At 38.9% G+C, this 17351-nt stretch overlaps 1 protein-coding gene across 1 annotated transcript in view; it reads left to right on the top strand.

Annotated features, from left to right (window-relative positions):
• SV2C (synaptic vesicle glycoprotein 2C) overlaps positions 1–17351 on the top strand; it is a 169060-nt gene that overhangs the window by 135816 nt on the left and 15893 nt on the right. Inside the window, exons 5-12 of the mRNA XM_081053165.1 lie at positions 1176–1309; positions 1736–1825; positions 7123–7233; positions 7686–7774; positions 8097–8261; positions 11089–11222; positions 13050–13253; positions 13725–13884. Of these exons, the coding sequence (XP_080909291.1) occupies positions 1176–1309; positions 1736–1825; positions 7123–7233; positions 7686–7774; positions 8097–8261; positions 11089–11222; positions 13050–13253; positions 13725–13884 (1087 nt within the window). The remainder of the gene's footprint in view (positions 1–1175; positions 1310–1735; positions 1826–7122; positions 7234–7685; positions 7775–8096; positions 8262–11088; positions 11223–13049; positions 13254–13724; positions 13885–17351) is intronic.

The following is a 17351-nucleotide window of genomic DNA, read 5'->3' as shown; positions in this document are numbered from 1 at the left end:
TTTCACTTGGCTCCTGTGTAAACAATTAAGAATTATACCGCTTTCCTGGTGACGGGGTGTAGGACTCGATGTTTGTTTTTTAGAAAGCCGTATAAATAGCAAGCTTTGCCAAAAATTAAAATTTTGCCTCACATAATTCATCTATGGCTCTATAAATCCCCTCTCTGTTTTCAATTAAATTTGATATGCCTCATTATTTCTCATTTAGAATCATGTTTGAATTTTGCTTTCAATCATTTTATATTCATTTAAGTATTGGCTTTCTTTTAGTTCACAAAGAGATTTCTGTATCCCATTATGTTTGTTCTTAGTATAGTATAATAAAAATACTATTTAGGAATTTAAAATTATCTTGATCTATTATATGACATGTGCATGTGAAGAGATACTACAATTGTACTGATCAGGGTGCTGGCAGGCAAGCCGATGACACTCTCAGAAGGGGTCATTAAAAAGAGTAGGAATGGTTAAGAGAAACCAATAAGGAATAATAAAGCACCTGGGAGCTGGTAGCAGGAGGGTGTCCTGTACCCACCTATGCCTCAAAGGGTCAGAACCTGACAAGACCTGTGGCTATAGAAAGGTCTAGGGGATGAGCACACCTACTGTCAAGCCTCCACCCAGCCAGGGGGAAGGAACAGGGAAGCAATGGAAATAAATATCCTGAGCCCTGTTCCCAGCCTCTGTTCTCCTGCCAGTGCTTCCTTTATTCAAACCTATCTAGAAGCTGGTGGGCAAGGGAGCCAATTGATGCATCCATAGAGGTCCATTTTCTGGCATACAGCAGGGTGGAGAGTGGAGAGTGTATCTGGAGGAGCAAACAGAAGATACCCAGCAGAGTGGTCCATTGGAAAAGGTGTTATCCCAAATGAATTTATCTTGGCCTCCAGAATTTGGTTGTACAGAAACATATATACACTCCCATTTTTAGGCCCTGACCCTTTTGGTTCCAAGTACCTTTCTTCTCAGCACTGTTGTTGGTAGTCCTGTCACTACTCATGGTGCCATTGGTGGTCACTGTGGCTAATGCCCATATCAGCTCACTCTTCTGTGGGTAGGAAGATTTGACTGATAAAGTCGAGATGTATGCACCCACCATGACTGCAGAGTCCCCACTTCCCCAGCAGACGGTCTGAGAGGTTTTCTCCCTCACTCTTCCCATCCTCCTTTTCCAGGATGGAGCTTCAGCATGGGATCGGCCTACCAGTTTCACAGTTGGCGTGTGTTTGTGATCGTCTGTGCACTCCCCTGTGTCTCCTCAGTGGTGGCCCTCACATTCATGCCTGAAAGCCCACGGTTCTTGTTGGAGGTAACACTTGTTATTACAAATACCCAAGGAAGCCACATACATTGGAAAGAGTTCCTTGTTAATTCTAGCAAAGTATGTTTGCCTCTTTGGGAGGTACATTTTTCCTTCCTACTGTGGAACTGTGGAGGGTTTGGTTTCATGGAGACGTGCTTTCAACAACCAGCATGTGAAAAAGCTGCCTCGTGGCCAGAAAGCACTAATGTTCCTCCCCAAGAAAGTAACTTTTCATTCAATGAAGAGAACATGGCTTATTGTTTTATAAATGAAATTTTATAAAAAGGTGCTACAATACAGAGAATTTCCAATAGGGTATACATGATTAAGTATTAACCCAATTTGATCTGACAATATAAAGCGGTTATTGGAAAATCAGGGAGTGTAAGTATTTCACTTCCTAACACTTTACTGTCTACTCACATGTATTAGGTTGGAAAACATGATGAAGCTTGGATGATTCTGAAGTTAATTCATGACACAAACATGAGAGCACGGGGTCAGCCTGAGAAAGTCTTCACGGTGAGTATGGCTCCTCGGAGAATCCCTTCCTCTAGGGGTTGGGAACTTTTTCTGAAAAGGCCAGATTGTACATTCCTCTCTCCCTCTACCAGCTACACTCATCTTTCAGCTCCTCATACTTGTCATTATACCAAAGCCTACCACACTGTTGTATGTACTGTTCCCACTGCACGAAACATTCTTCGATCCTCTAGTTACAAAGTGTATTCTCATGGGGAAACCAGTCTAAATTAATGAAAATTGGATGCATGGAATTTTTTGAGAAGGAACAATGTTTTTCACATTGTTTATATATGTAGCACACAGTTAAATGAAAAATGGTTTGCCTCAAATAGGTTTAAGGGTACATACAGTAAGATATATGAGGGATATAAGTAAGCTCTTTAATATCTTATAAATAATATAAGTCAGAAGGAGAGATAAAGAGCGTCCCAGAAAAGAATAAGCTAAAGGAATTTATTACCACCAAGCCAGCATTGCAGAAAATATTAAAAGGGCTTCTGTAAACAGAAGAAAGATGAAAACAATCTAACTACAAAAAAAATGGCAGTAACTATGTACCTATCAATAATCACTTTAAATGTAAATGGATTAAATGCTCCAATGTATATGCCGTATACAGAGATCACCTCAGGTCTAAAGACACACTCAGGCTGAAAGTGAAGGGTTGGAGTAAGATTTTTCATGCAAATGGAAATGAGAAAACAGCTGGAGTTGCAATACTTATATCTGACAAAATAGACTTTAAAATGAAGAATATATTAAAAGACAAAGATGGGCCCTATATAATAATAAAGGGATCGATCTGACAAGAGGACATAACCCTGGTAAACATCTATGCACCCAACATAGGAGCACCTAAATATATAAAACAGGTACTGATGGACATAAAGACAGAGATCAACAGCAACACTATCATAGTAGGGGACTTCAACACACCTCTGACAACAAGGGACAGGTCTTGCAGACACAAAATCAATATGGAAACAATGGCTTTAAATGACACATTGGACCAGTTGGATTTAATCAATATTTTCAGAGTATTTCACCCCAAAGCTGCAGAATACACGTTCTTCTCAAACACACATGGAACATTTTCCAAGATAGACCACATGTTACGCCACAAAACAAGTCTTGATAAATTTAAGAAAATTGAAATCATACCAAGTGTCTTCTCTGACCACAGTGCTATGAAATTAGAAATGAACTATAGGAAAAAAACTGGAAGACACACCAATTCATGGAAGCTGACTAGCATGTTACTAAATAATGAATGGGTGAACCGTGAGATCAAGGAAGAAATCAAAAGATATCTCGAGACAAACAAAAATGAAAACACAATGACCCAAAATCTATGGGATGCAGCAAAAGCAGTCCTAAGAGGGAAATTCATAGCACTGCAGGCCTACCTAAAGAAACAAGAAACATCACTAATCAACAGTTTATCTTCACACTTAAGGGATCTGGAAAAACAACAGCAAAACCAGCCTAAAGGGAGTACAAGGAAGGAGATAATAAAGATCAGAGTGGAAATAAATGAAATAGAAACCAGAAAAACAATACAAAAGATCGGTGAATCCAAGAGTTGGTTTTTAGAGAAGATAAAATCGGCAAACCTTTAGCCAGACTCATCAAATAAAGAAAGAGAGGACTCAAATTAATAAAATCAGAAATGAAACAGGAGAAGTGGCAACAGACACCACAGAAATACAAAAAAATTTAAGAAATTATTATGAGCAACTATATGCCAACAAATTAGACAACCTGGAAGAAATGGACAATTTTCTAGAAGCATACAACCTTCTAAAGCTAACTCAAGAAGAAACGGAAAACCTGAATAGACTGATTACCTCCAGGGAAACTGAATCAGTAATCAACAAGCTCCCAACAAACAAAAGTCCTGGACCAGATGGCTTTACAGGTGAATTTTACAAAACATTCAAAAAAGAATTATCACCTATTCTCCTGAAGCTATTCCAAAAAATCCAGAAAGAGGGAAGGCTCCCAAACACTTATCACGAGGCCACTATCACCCTGATCCCAAAATCAGACAAAGACACTACAAAAAAAGAAAACTACAGGCCGATACCCCTAATGAACATAGATGCAAAAATCCTCAACAAAATATTAGCGAACAGAATTCAGCAATACATTAAAAAGACCATACACCATGATCAAGTGGGATACATTCCTGGTATGCAAAGGTGGTTCAACATCCACCAAATCAATTAATGTGATACACCACATTAACAAAATGAAAAATAAAAATCATATGATCATGTCAATAGATGCAGAAAAAGCATGTGACAAAATCCAGCAGCCATTTATGATAAAAACTCTTAAGAAAGTGGGAATAGAGGGATCATATCGCAACATAATGAAGGCCATATATGATAAACCCACAGCTAACATCATACTCAATGGGGAAAAGCTAAAACCATTCCCCTTAAGATCAGGAACAAGGCAAGGTTGCCCACTTTCTCCACTTCTATTCAACATAGTGCTGGAAGTTCTAGCCACAGCAGACAAGAAAAAGAAATAAAAGCACCCAAATTGGTAAGGAGGAAGTAAAATTGTCATTATATGCAGATGACATGATACTATATATAGAGAACTCTAAAGACCACCAAAAAACTATTAGAACTGGTAAATGAATTTAGTAAAATAGCAGGATACAAAATTAATATTCAGAACTCAGTTGCATTTGTATATACCAATAATAAAATATTAGAGGCAGAAATTAAGAAAACAATCCCATTTACAATTGCTTTAAAGACTATAAAATACCTGGGAATAAATTTAGCCAAAGAAGTAAAAGATCTGTACTCAGACAATTATAAGAAATTAAAGAAGATACAAATAGATGGAAACACATACCATGCTCATGGATAGGAAGAATTAATATCATTAAAACATCTATAATGCCTAAAGCAATATACAGATTCAACATAATTCCTATCAAACTACCAAGGACATTTTTCACAGAAATAGAACATATAATCCTAAAATTTATATGGAACCATAAAAGATCCCAGATAGCCTCAGCAATTTTGAGAAATAAGAACAAAGTGGGAAGTATAACGATACCTGACATCAAATTAAACTAAAAGGCTACAGTAATCAAAACAGCCTGATACTGGCATAAAAACAGACACATAGATCAATGGAACAGAATAGAGAACCCAGAAATAAATCCATTGCCTATATGGTCATTTAATCTATGACAATGGAAGCAAGAATTTACGGTGGGGTAAAGACACAGTCTATTCAATAAATGGTGCTGGGGAACCTGGACAGACACATGCAAAAAAATGAAGCCGGACCACCTCCTTACACCATATACAAGAATAAATTCAAAATGGGTTAAAGACTTAAATGTAAGATCTGAAACCATAAAATTCCCAGAAGAAAATATAGGAAGAAACTATACAGGCATTACCCGGAGTAAGATTTTTACTGATATATCTCCTTGAGCAAGGGAAATAAGAGAAAAAGTAAACATGTGGGATTACATCAGACTAAAAAGTTTTTTCACAGCAAAGGAAACCATCAATAAAACAAAAAGGGATCCTACTGAATGGGAGAAGATATTTGCCAATGATGTATACGATAAGGGGTTAATATCCCAAATTTATAAAATTTATACCAGGTATAATTTGAAAGATACCGAGGGTCCCCAACTCACCTCTGTCAAAAGCCAGCCTTGGTACCTGGATTTTCACAATAGAATTGCTGCTTTGGATCTTGGCAGAATCTCCACTTAAAAAAATTTTTTTTCGAAAGTTATCTCTGGCAGGGGTAAAATGTGTGCACATATCTATGTCCTCTCTCAGATGTATTAAAAGCAGATAAATGTTGACTAACAGGGTAAGAAACACAAAACACTACTTCAAAGGGACATGTACATCCACATGATCATTGCAGCATTATTTACAGTGGCCAAGATGTGGAGGCAGCGTGGATGTCCATCCAGGGATAAATGGAAAAGAAAAGGTGGTACATATGTGCAGTGGAATATTACTCAGCCATAAAAAGAATGAAATCTTGCCACCTGCAACAAATGGATGGACCTCAAGGGCATTATGCTGAGTGGAGTAAGTCAGACAGAGAAAGGCAAATGCCATATGATTTCACTTCTGTATGTAATCTAAAGAACAAAATAAATGCACAAACAAAACAAAGACAAACTCATAGAGCCAACATTTTGATGGTTACCAGATGGGAGTGGGGTTGGAGGGGGTGGGTGAGAAAGGGGAAGGGATTAAGAAATACAAATTGGTAATTACAAAATAGTCATGAGGCTGTAAATTATAGCATAAGGAATATAGTAAATAATATTGAATAACTATGTATGGTGTCAAAAGGGTACTAGGTTTATCATTGTGATTACTTCGTAAATTACATAAGTGTCTAATTACTATGTCGTACACCTGAAACTAATACAATACTGTATAAAAAACTAAATTAAAAAATAAATGAAATTTTTTTTTAATGCAGGTAAATGTTGACTTACAGGGTAAGAAGGGACAGGTCCACAAAAGAACCATTCTTCTTTTTTTCTTTTTCTTTTCAGGCTTCATTCTCTGTGTTGAAAGCATTTCTTCTCCTGACTTTTGCTTCTTTTCCTTAGCAAAAGGAGGCTAACTTAAGTTATAGATCTAGCTTTTCATATTGAATCCCCATCATTTATTCCCCTTCTAGGGCTGAAGAATCAATGTTGATGTTTGCAACTGAAGGTCATTCACTTGACCTTGCTCCATGGTCACCTGTGGGTATTTGCTGACCAGTCACTGTGGGTTAGGCTATGGGAGAAGGAAGGGGGGGTGGTCACAGTGATGCTCCAAGAATAAAAGTTTGATGGGAAAACTTTAAGAAATATGTTTAGAGATCAATTCATCAGATAAGTAGATTCCAAAGAAAAGTGTGTGCAATCTTTGCTTTAGTCCCAGCAAAATAATTCTTAATTCAGAAGCTAAGCTATCTAGATATTTTATATGCTAATGTGTACCTTTGTAGTAATGATTAAGAGAAGGGCATTTTGGTTTCATATTATTCCATTACTAGTTGCTCTTCCCCCATTTCTCTATGGTGTTCCCTCCCATTCATTCTTTTTTCAGCTCTTTTAGGTACCATTTGGGTCTGCATACTTATGCTGATGTTCTCACATATAGAAAGAGTGAATATCAAATACCTGCTTCTTTTTTGGAGTCAGCTTTTGCTCCTTTAAAAACAAATGGTAAGCCTGAACTGAGCAACTTCAGAGAACTCATCACTTTGCCTGCCGTTGCTCTTTACAGGTAAACAGAATCAAAACCCCAAAACAAATAGATGAGCTGATTGAAATTGAAAGTGACACAGGAACATGGTACAGGAGGTGTTTTGTTCGGATCCGCACAGAACTGTATGGAGTAAGTAACAAGCCTGCCCTAATATGTTGGCCAACTTGTTGCATGTGAGGTTAGTCAGAAGCAGGGTTGACGAGACCAGTTCCATGAACAGGGTTCTTCCTCTTTCTGCCCAGGACACCTGACTCCTGGAGCAGGACGAGGTAATAGGAGCCCCTTGGGATCATCATCAGGTAGCCAAGACATTCCATCAGTGGAAAGGGAAGGTGTTGGGCAGAGCCTTGGCAGTGTTGGGGTGCACTGAAGTCTTGAGTTATTTTGACCATTGGCTTCCAGGAAGCTGATAAATGAAAATTCCAGTGTTTGGTTTCCTAGAGCCTTTAACTTTTACATTTTAAGCTCAAGTGAATCCAGTGCAAAGAAAACTCAACTTTTTAATAATTTATTGGAGAGCGTTGGGGAGTGGCGTTGACTAGATAGCTGCATAAGTAAACTAACTTTCTAATATTTCACAGATTTGGCTGACTTTTATGAGATGTTTCAACTACCCAGTCAGGGAAAATACAATAAAGCTTACAATTGTTTGGTTCACCCTATCCTTTGGGTAAGTGATATTTACATTCTTGGTGAGTGAAATCTTAAATTTCCACATTGTAACTCCCAGTTGTGCTGTTTCTTTTCTTATGCTACTTGATGCTATAAACTTTTAAGAAATAATTTTTTTCAGCTTAGATTTGCTAACAATTGTGGGTTTTAGAAACCAATCTTTTTACTTATCAGATAAGTGTTTGATGATTTATAATGTTACAGGGAGCCAGTCATAATCAGAGTGCTTCTCCATGGGAGCCACTCACTACCTCTCTGAAAATGTCATTGCCTGTGGTGTGCTAGCACCTTTACAAATTCACATTTCTTTGTCTTTGCAGGTACTATGGATTATCTGTTTGGTTCCCTGATGTCATTAAACATTTGCAATCCGACGAATATGCACTACTAATTAGAACTGTGCCAAGAGAGAAATATGCAAATTTCAGTATTAACTTTACAATGGAAAATCAAATTCATACTGGAATGGAATACTACAATGGCAGGTCCAGAAAGTTTGAAGTATCTTAATATGTTACCTATTTGCAAAAACTTATTTCTTATTAGCCTTCACTGCACTGAAACACACGTAGTTGATTTTGCTTTGTTTTTAATTTGTACATTTAGTCATTTCCGGGCTGAATGTGCATACTTCCAAATGGGCATTAAAGAAAAGGCACACGTGTATCAGTTGCTTCACTTAAAACTACTTCTGAAACTGAGCTGCTTCACATTTATTAAGTAACCGAATTAACTGGCATGAAAAGAAAATTTAGAGAGACTCTGGAGAGGTATGAAAATAAGTTAACAAAGAGAAGAGTGAAGAGTATGAGGAAAAAAAAGATGGATTAAAAGGTTATTTAGTTCAGAGAAGAAATCTAAAGTATAATTTTATGTCTGCATTCTATTCCTGAAAATGGGACCACTTTTCAGAATTCCTACTTTCTTCATGATGCTGAATCAGGAATTGAAGTTAAATTGTATCAGGAAAAATTCCAATTAGAAAATAGGAAGGCTTTTCCAAAATATGGAATAAGTTAGCCAAATGCATTTTTGAGTATAGAATTGGAATGTCTCTTGATGAGGACAGAGAACTGGCTCAGGAAGGTGATTCTGGTTCGTTTTTCCAAAGAGGCAAAGGGATGGACAAAGTTATTATTTATATCCATTATTTGTTGTCTGAGCAAATAATCATTGGTATGAGTTCCTGATGCTTTGCATCATTCTTAGGAAATTGTCCCAATTTCAAAAGTGATAAAAGTAAGAACCTAAAATAATTGAACAAAATTTCCCAGAGCAAAAAACCAGTTTGGATGGTTTTTTTGTGAAGAATTCTGTGGGATGTTTATGGCTTGTGATGAAAGGGGTATTACCAACTAGGAGAAAATTGTTTGGATTGACAGTTCAGTGAAGGGCCTAATCTTTAACGCCAATCATACAGAATCACCTTCACTCTCCCATGTAAAATCCTGACTCAAAGCTGCCCTTGTTTTTCTGCAGATTCTAGGGTGAAAATTTACTTCACTTATTTAAAAAAAATATTGTTATCCCATTAGAAATTTCTGATACATGTTTGTATCTATAGTCACATTTTTAGTACTGTTTGTTAAAGTTGTAAGCTGGATATTCAATCATGACTAAGAATTTTTTACCTTAGCAATATAATGATTAATAGTTTTAATAATATTGAAGTCCTTATAAAACATACATTTATTTTAGCAGGTGATAGAATTTATTTTCTTTCAGGGAAATTTGAAATGCAACTCAGTAGTTCATTTTTCAAGCAGTAGCTTTCCTGTTCAACATAGAAAATGGCAACTCTTTGTGCACTGATATGGAACAACCTCCAAGACAAACTACCAGGAGGCAAAGCAAGCTGTAGACCAGCGTGTCTCATTTGCTAGCACTCTCTATGTAGAATGCTCCCGGAAGAGCACCCGGGAAACTGACAACAGTGGTTATCTCTGGGCAAAAGGACTGGGTGGCTTGAGGATGGGTCGGAAAAGACTTACTTTTTCCTTTTCCAACATTTTGAATTTTGTACCATTTATACTCTGTGGTATATATTATCAATTCAAAAAATAAATAAAATTGTTTCCCCTTTCCGTTCCATTTCAGAAAATTGATCATTTTAAAATGTACCATTATTTACCCTCGTTTATTCATTAAATTTATAGTTTAGATGATTTTACTATGGACCCCTGGAGCAGGGGGTTGAAATAAGATTATTTTTTAAGCTGCTTGGTCTGTGAGGCCACAGTGCGCTTTGAACAAACAAATGCAATCAGTCCTTAGGGTGAGGACAATTTTGAAAGTATGACTCAGTCATTATTGAGGGCTTTCCGTCAGATAGCTCACTTGCCTAGGAGGATCAATCCCTTCCTGCCCCTAATAAGAGTAGTATTTGATATAAAACTTCTTCCTCAGTTGAATAAGCATCTTCCAGTGACTGTCTAAGTATATTCATAGCCTCTTAATAAATTACTGAGATACATTGATGAACATTTATCCGTTTCTCCTGGGAGTCCTTATCAACACAGATCTGAATCATAGACTCTTCTAAAATGTTAGGATCATTGTGACTTATAATTTTTACTACCTAGAGTTCCCCCTGCACCCAAAACTGTATATGAGCAAGTTTCATCATTCTACACATTTCCAAAAATAAGCAGAGCTCTCCTCATTCTACTTGGTTCAGGGACTGTTAGCTTTGAAAGTTCAGGACCTGTTAGCTCTGAAAGAGAAGTGTTCTTGGAATGAGTGTGACCTGTGAGCTTCTTGACCTCTGAGTCAATCCTTCCTCATGTAAACAAAAAGTTCTCGCATACCCTCTTCAGAATAATCCCAATGCTAGAATGAAGAAGTCTTGGGTTTTCAGCTTAAGAAACAGACTTTCATTAAAAGTGTGCATGGAAGCAAATCCTCAAGTTAGAGTCTTCAAATAGAGATTTTTCTAATAAAGGCATATAAATGAAGGAGCAAGAGGATGGTATTGAAAAGTAATTAATAGCCACAGGTAATCTCCAAACTCTCTATGTGCAATTTCATACCCCAAAACAACCTTTTACCAACATTGCAAGAAGCTAAGTGAAGTTATCTTGAATGCCATCTCTTCTTCTGATAGAAAATAATATTGGTGAGCAATGAATAGCCAAAGTACAGGCTGCATGAAGAGAAAAGGGTAAAGCAAAGAACTTAGAAAATCCAGAAACCAATGTCTTTTATAATTAAGAGAATTCACAGAGGGGCATCACGTCTCTAAACCTGATTGACTTAACTTCGAATCCTGATGGGCAATCACTGATATTAATTTTGTGTGTGTGTGTTGGGCAGATTCCTCGGGGTCAAGTTCAAATCTGTAACTTTCAAAGATTCAGTTTTTAAGGCCTGCACCTTTGAGGATGTAACTTCTGTCAACACCTACTTCAAGAACTGCACTTTTATTGATACTGTTTTCGACAGCACAGGTAGGTGTGTTCCTTAGCCCTCTTCAGAGGGCCCAGCTCTTGGCAGAAATGTGACACCTATGTGACAGTGAGGGCAGAGGTTCATGGGGGAAGTGGAGATTAAAGTATAAATTAACGGATTCCTTAGATCAGGTTGGATCAAAGTTAAGTATGCATTGTTTGTCTTTGTTATATTTAACGCAAGTAGGACTTGCTGAAGTTCAAAGTTGAGAATGTAATGGTTTGGTGAATAATTTCTAAAGCAAAGAATTAACCTGTAATTTATTTGTTTTGATAATCCTTGTTTCCAAATCCAGTGTTTGCTTCAGTCAGCATGCCTGAACTAAAGTCAACAGAAATGGAGAACATAGAGCTTTGCTTAATTAGATATCTTTTTTTTAGCCCAATCCATTTAATGGAGTCTGGAAAACTGCCCGGGGAAGGAGGCAGAAACAAACATCAACTAAGCACCTACTATATGCTAGTCCCTACTCTAGAGCATTAAGATAGTTATCACAATAGCTGAAGCTTAGATAAATTAAGTAATTTGGCTATAATCATGGAACTAGTAACAACTGACATTCGAACCCAAGTTTATCTGATTTCAAAGCTTATGCTTCCCCACCCCCACACATTGGTCTGTCTGTCCTGGAAGAATCGAGAATAACAGCCCAACATTGGCAGAAGTATCAGCGCAAACCTGTTGCCAAATCTGCCTTTTTGGTTCTCAGACAGGAACCAGCTCTGCCCATCTCCAAATGAGAACGGAGTCAGGTGTCTTTGGGTTTTTTTTTATTATTGTTTTTTTAACAGTGCTATCACTGTCTTGTAACTCATTCAACCTCAGATGACCAGCTTTTTAGGCAGGTGTTGATCACAAGGATGATATGAGTTTTGATTCTCACCACCTTTTGGCAGATCCCATCCTCTGCAACCCCTTCTTAGATAGATACAAGTTCAAGAAAAAAATCAACAGTGACTGCTAGTGAGCTTCAAATGAGGCTGACTCTTGTTCCTTGGTGGGGTCCTCCACTTAGACCTCAAATTATAAATCCAGCCTCAAGGACCCAAGGAAAGTCCTGTTCCTTTTCTGTCTCACAGTCCCATAAAATGGCAATAATAAGGCTGATTCATGCATATTTTGAAACAAATTGGTTTTGTAATTGTAGTATGGAAGCTATCAGTACGATAATAATATGGTCCTTACATAACATGATAATTAGAACAAACTAATATGATAAAGGAGTAAACGAGTGATTAATTAGCAATGGCCAACCATAAGACACTGGAAGATAACTGGACTCTTAATTTAGTCCTTTTTCAAACCCTTCTTTCAGCTACAGTCATCCCTCAGTGTTCGAGGGGGATTGGTTCCAGGACCCCCGTGGGTACCAATATCCATGAATTCTCCAGTCCCTTCTATAAAATGGCACAGTATTTGCATAACCTACGTACATTCTCCCATATACTTTAAATCATCTCTAGATTACTTATAATATCGAATACAATGTAAATACCTTATAAACAGTTGTTAATACTGTATTGTTTGGGGAATAACAAGAAAAAAGTCCATGCATGTTCAGTACAGATGCAACCATTGTGTGGGCCTAGCTACGTAAGACACATCAGCAGCAACATACCTTTTTTTCCCCCAAGTATTTTCAATCCACAAATGTGGAATCCACAGGTAAGGAGAGCCACCACTGCACTTTGGCTAAAGACACTCAAAATCAAACCAGCCCAGGCCTTGAAACAATATCATGTTTGTAAACTGAATTCACAATAGGCTTTCTTACACTGACACACAACTATTAAGAGCTTAATGAATTATCTTTCTTATGTTCACAGATTTTGAGCAATATAAATTCATTGACAGCGAATTTCAGAACTGCTCCTTTTTTCACAATAAAACGGGATGCCAGATTACCTTTGACGATGACTACAGTGCCTACTGGATTTATTTTGTCAACTTTCTGGGCACATTGGCAGTGTTGCCAGGGAACATTGTGTCTGCTCTGCTGATGGACAGAATAGGGCGCTTAACGATGCTAGGTATGTGCTTGGTTTCATGTAAAATAAAAGAGCTGCCCCTGCAATCTAGAGGGAGCCTATTTCCCTCTGCACCCCCTACCTTCTTAGGGATTTGCATCCCACAGAGATGAGAGAGAAATAAATCCCTTAAGACTTTTCATTAGGATTACAGTTTAGTGAAAATTATGTCTAATTTCATTGGAGCAGCTTCCATGAGTTCACAGACTGGAAAACTAATTACGTGTGACTAATGTATATTTTTCCACTTAAGTAGCTGAGTAATTGATGATGTGCATTTCATGCGTGCTGTGTTCAGAGGCAGAGAGCAGACCTTTCATCCACGTGTGTGTACTCATACCTGTGCTTTGCCAAGCCCAGTCTACAGCTTCTCCTTGGGATTCAGTGTTGCTGTGAGTCCTTGAAGACCCCAAGGGTCCTTGCTCTACCAAGGGGACAGGAAACATCCCAGTGTTTTGTCTGCTTTGTTGGCAGGTGGCTCTATGGTGCTTTCAGGGATCAGCTGTTTCTTCCTTTGGTTTGGCACCAGCGAATCCATGATGATAGGTATGCTGTGTCTGTACAACGGATTGACCATCTCAGCCTGGAACTCTCTCGATGTGGTCACTGTGGAGATGTACCCCACAGACCGGAGGTATGTTGAAATGGGCCTCTAGGAAGAGGGCCTCTGTGCCTGCTCCACAGGACCACTGAAAAGTCATAAGAAACAAACCAAATTGTCATGTCCCGAAGAAAATGAAAATCCAAAAACTATCTGGCTTATGAAGTTGTAGATTCTACTTGTATCTCTTAAAAGGGAAATGTAGGGGAATATAATTGCTAGCAGGAGTTAATAGAGCAGGGAAACCAGTAAAGGAATGTAATTCTGTCTATGACTTGGTTTGCTGACCAGCAGTATAAGGAAGCGGTAATGAGATGGTGAGGGGTGGGATCGAATAGCCTCTGTTGGCCCACATTTTGAGCCCCTAATTAGTCCTGAGAGGATCCTTTCCTTATGTCGGCAAGTATCTGCATGAGCTCTGCATTAAATAACTGCAAAGAGGTCTCTAGAATATATCTCTTGACCTTCCTGGTCTGTTGGAGGAAAGCCCAGCACTTTTCCAGTTACCAAAAAAAGGTAAGAAAATTTTGCATCTACTCCTGAAATGGAAACACTGAGACTTTGAACTGGAAGGCTGGGCTTTGGGATAGGGCTTCAGCAGCTGAATAATTAAAAGAATAGAAGTCCTGTTTTGCTGTTTGACATGAGTGAAGACAAATGGCCCTGCTCTCTTTTATTCCACGTATGCTTTGTCACCATGAAAGCCCTCTCTGCTGGAGGATGGAGTCAGTATTGTCTGGACCTTGAAATGGAGGAGGGTTTTCTAGGACTAAGCAGAGACATTTGGGATATCAATTTTCAACTGATCCTGAGTCCCTGCTTTTGTTTATTGGCCCCAATGGGGTTCATTCTCTGCAGGTCCCAACTCTCTAACTTATATTTCTTCTTCGTGAACATTTATTACTGAGCTTACAGCAAACCTACAGCCGTCTGAAACTCTTATAAATGTCTGTTTATCAAATAGTCTCATCCAGATTCACAGTCACCTCCCATTGAATACTTAGGATCTGAAAGAAATCATACACCCCATGTATGCATCTCCTTCATCCTTTCCACGAACAGTAATTCTCTTTTTTGGGCAAGCTCCCAGGGTAGGTGCCAGGGACGTTGGGATGAGGGTGCACCCAGAAACAAGATTAAGACTGTGCAGCTTTCATTGAGCTTTATTTCATCAACCTCTCATCCAGCAAACAGGGCCCAGGTGTAGATTAAATGATACATTGTTAAATGTACATTGTGAATATTAAAGCAAGGCTATGTCATAACCTGCTACCTTTTTGTTATACATCGTAAGAGTTTGATTCTATATTAGATGAATCAGATGCTTATCCCTCTGCCATAGGAATGGAAGGGTGAGTATTCTGTTGCAGCAAAAACCTGGCTTAAAAAAAAATGCAAATTGGACAGGTCGGAAATGTGAAATGTCAACTAAGATAAACACAGGAATTGTTGTTTGTGTTAGCTCAGGTCTTCTGAGAAACAGAGGACAAGGTGGGATTAAACATGCACAGATTTTTTTTAGAGGAAGTGTCTGTATGAGAGAAAATGAGAAGGGAGGTGGGTGAAGTCTGGGAGAGCCCAGTGCAAGCCGGAGCCCCAGTGAAGAAGCGAGGATGGATAGTTGGGTGGAACCATCCCAGACCAGCAATCTAGGGAAGGTTTGGCAAGGCTGCTGCAGGGGAAGGAGAAGGGTGGCGATGTCAGCCTCAGAGGAGTCCTGCGTGTCCAAGGGACCCGACTGTCGCAGTATTCCTGTCATGTTCAGTTATGGGAACAGCAAGACGTGATGATGAACTTGAGCACAGCAGCCAGGGCACTGACTGGAAGGTCTTCAGGGTGCATTCTCATGCAGCCACACTGTTGCTGGCTGACGTTCTCCAGCACTGAAGCAGGTGTTACCAGATAATGTGCAGGATGTCGCTTCCTCCAGTGATTCAGAGATAACTTGTCCTTCAGAGCAATACTGCCAGGCCCAGGTGATTACCTAGTACCACCTACTCTGTTTCAGGCTAAAACCTTCTCTTCCATTTCTGCCAGGTTGCTCTGGGTCATGTTAGGAGGTTCTGATCTGTGGTTCTGCTGTTAGAGGAAAACACCAACTATATTGTGTGCAAATACCCTATTCTGCTTCCCCGTGGATGGAGGCAGAATAGAAGATGTCTTGATGAAAATTCTGGTTAGAGGCTGTAATTTTTCATAATAGAACTTTAGCACTGCCAACTCCTTGCCCAGTTTCTAGAATCTCTCCTCAGTGATCAGAATCGGACACTCTGATTCCAGGACCCAAGCTATAAAGTAGCCGCTTGTATCATTGAACAGCCAACTCCTTTCAAGGTCCCAGTCAAAATGATTACATTTGGGGAATATAGTTTAAGCTATAGTCTAAGCGCTATGAAAGTTATAACACTTGAAAGTCACATTTGTCAACCACGTTACAGATTTCACCTTTAGTGTTCTACCTTTGACTTTTAATAGGGGTCACATTTCCTGTGAGAACACCAGTGCGGGCAAGACATTGCCTGTTACAGTTCACCTTGCCCTCTATGCAGAATCCACACCCACCCCCACCGCCAAGTGTGCAGGGGGATCTAGGACCCCCCTCAGAGAAGCTGCTCTGCCTCTGCCCTTCACATGGTTAACCAAAAATAAAAGGCCAAAGTCAGAGGCAACAAGCATTTATTTGAGATCAAAAAGAACAGCTATTATAGAAGCACAGATTCAGGCAGAAATTCAAGTAGTGTTCCATAAGGAAACAAAGGCAAGGGGTATGTTTGAGAAAGGGAAGGGATAATTATATCAGTAGAAAGAGGGCATTTCTATAGGTGCAGAGAAGCTATACTAAAATAGGGATGCTGATTCTAAACAATGTTTTTAATTTCACCAATCCAGGAGTCACAATATCTGCTTTCTTGTTACCTGAGCGAGCAGTTCTTTGGGACACGATATTGCTTTAGGCTCAGTCCAAAGGTTATTTTGCCCTGTTTTAACATTTCAGAGGTTTGAGGCATAAGACCTGCAAGGTATTTCCTCTGGGATGGCAGCTCTCACTCCATTTTAAAGTGGCTCCATTATATATATTTTTAACAATATGATAAAAATTGGGTTATCAGAGAGCAGGTCCTTGTTGTTAAGACAGGGGCTTGTAATGGTGGCACTATATAGCTTCTATTTTGAGATTTGGATCTCTGTATAATTTGATTCAACAAGTGTAATTTAGCTTGGGACTTTTTGAAAGCTTCTTTCTCCACTTCCCTTCGGCCAGATCTTAATGATTCTGCTTCCTACACTTACTGTGCAGACCAGTTTCAGTGTTTCTATTTACTTCCGCCCAGAGCTGGCCCTGGAACTTGGGAGAGGTTTTGCATCTGTATGGGACCACTCCTGGCTCCAACTTAAATGTACAAAACATATGCAAAGTTGCGATAACCAGCTTCACTGCACCTTCCCCCACCCGAATGAACAAGCCGAACTCCATAGAAAATCTCATTTTTGACTGGACT

The sequence above is a fragment of the Rhinolophus hipposideros genome (assembly GCF_964194185.1).
Source record: "Rhinolophus hipposideros genome assembly, chromosome: 7".
In the NCBI taxonomy this organism is placed as follows: Eukaryota; Metazoa; Chordata; class Mammalia; order Chiroptera; family Rhinolophidae; genus Rhinolophus; species Rhinolophus hipposideros.
The sequence above is the reverse complement of the archived record's forward strand: the minus strand, read 5'-3'. Positions and strand labels throughout refer to the sequence as shown.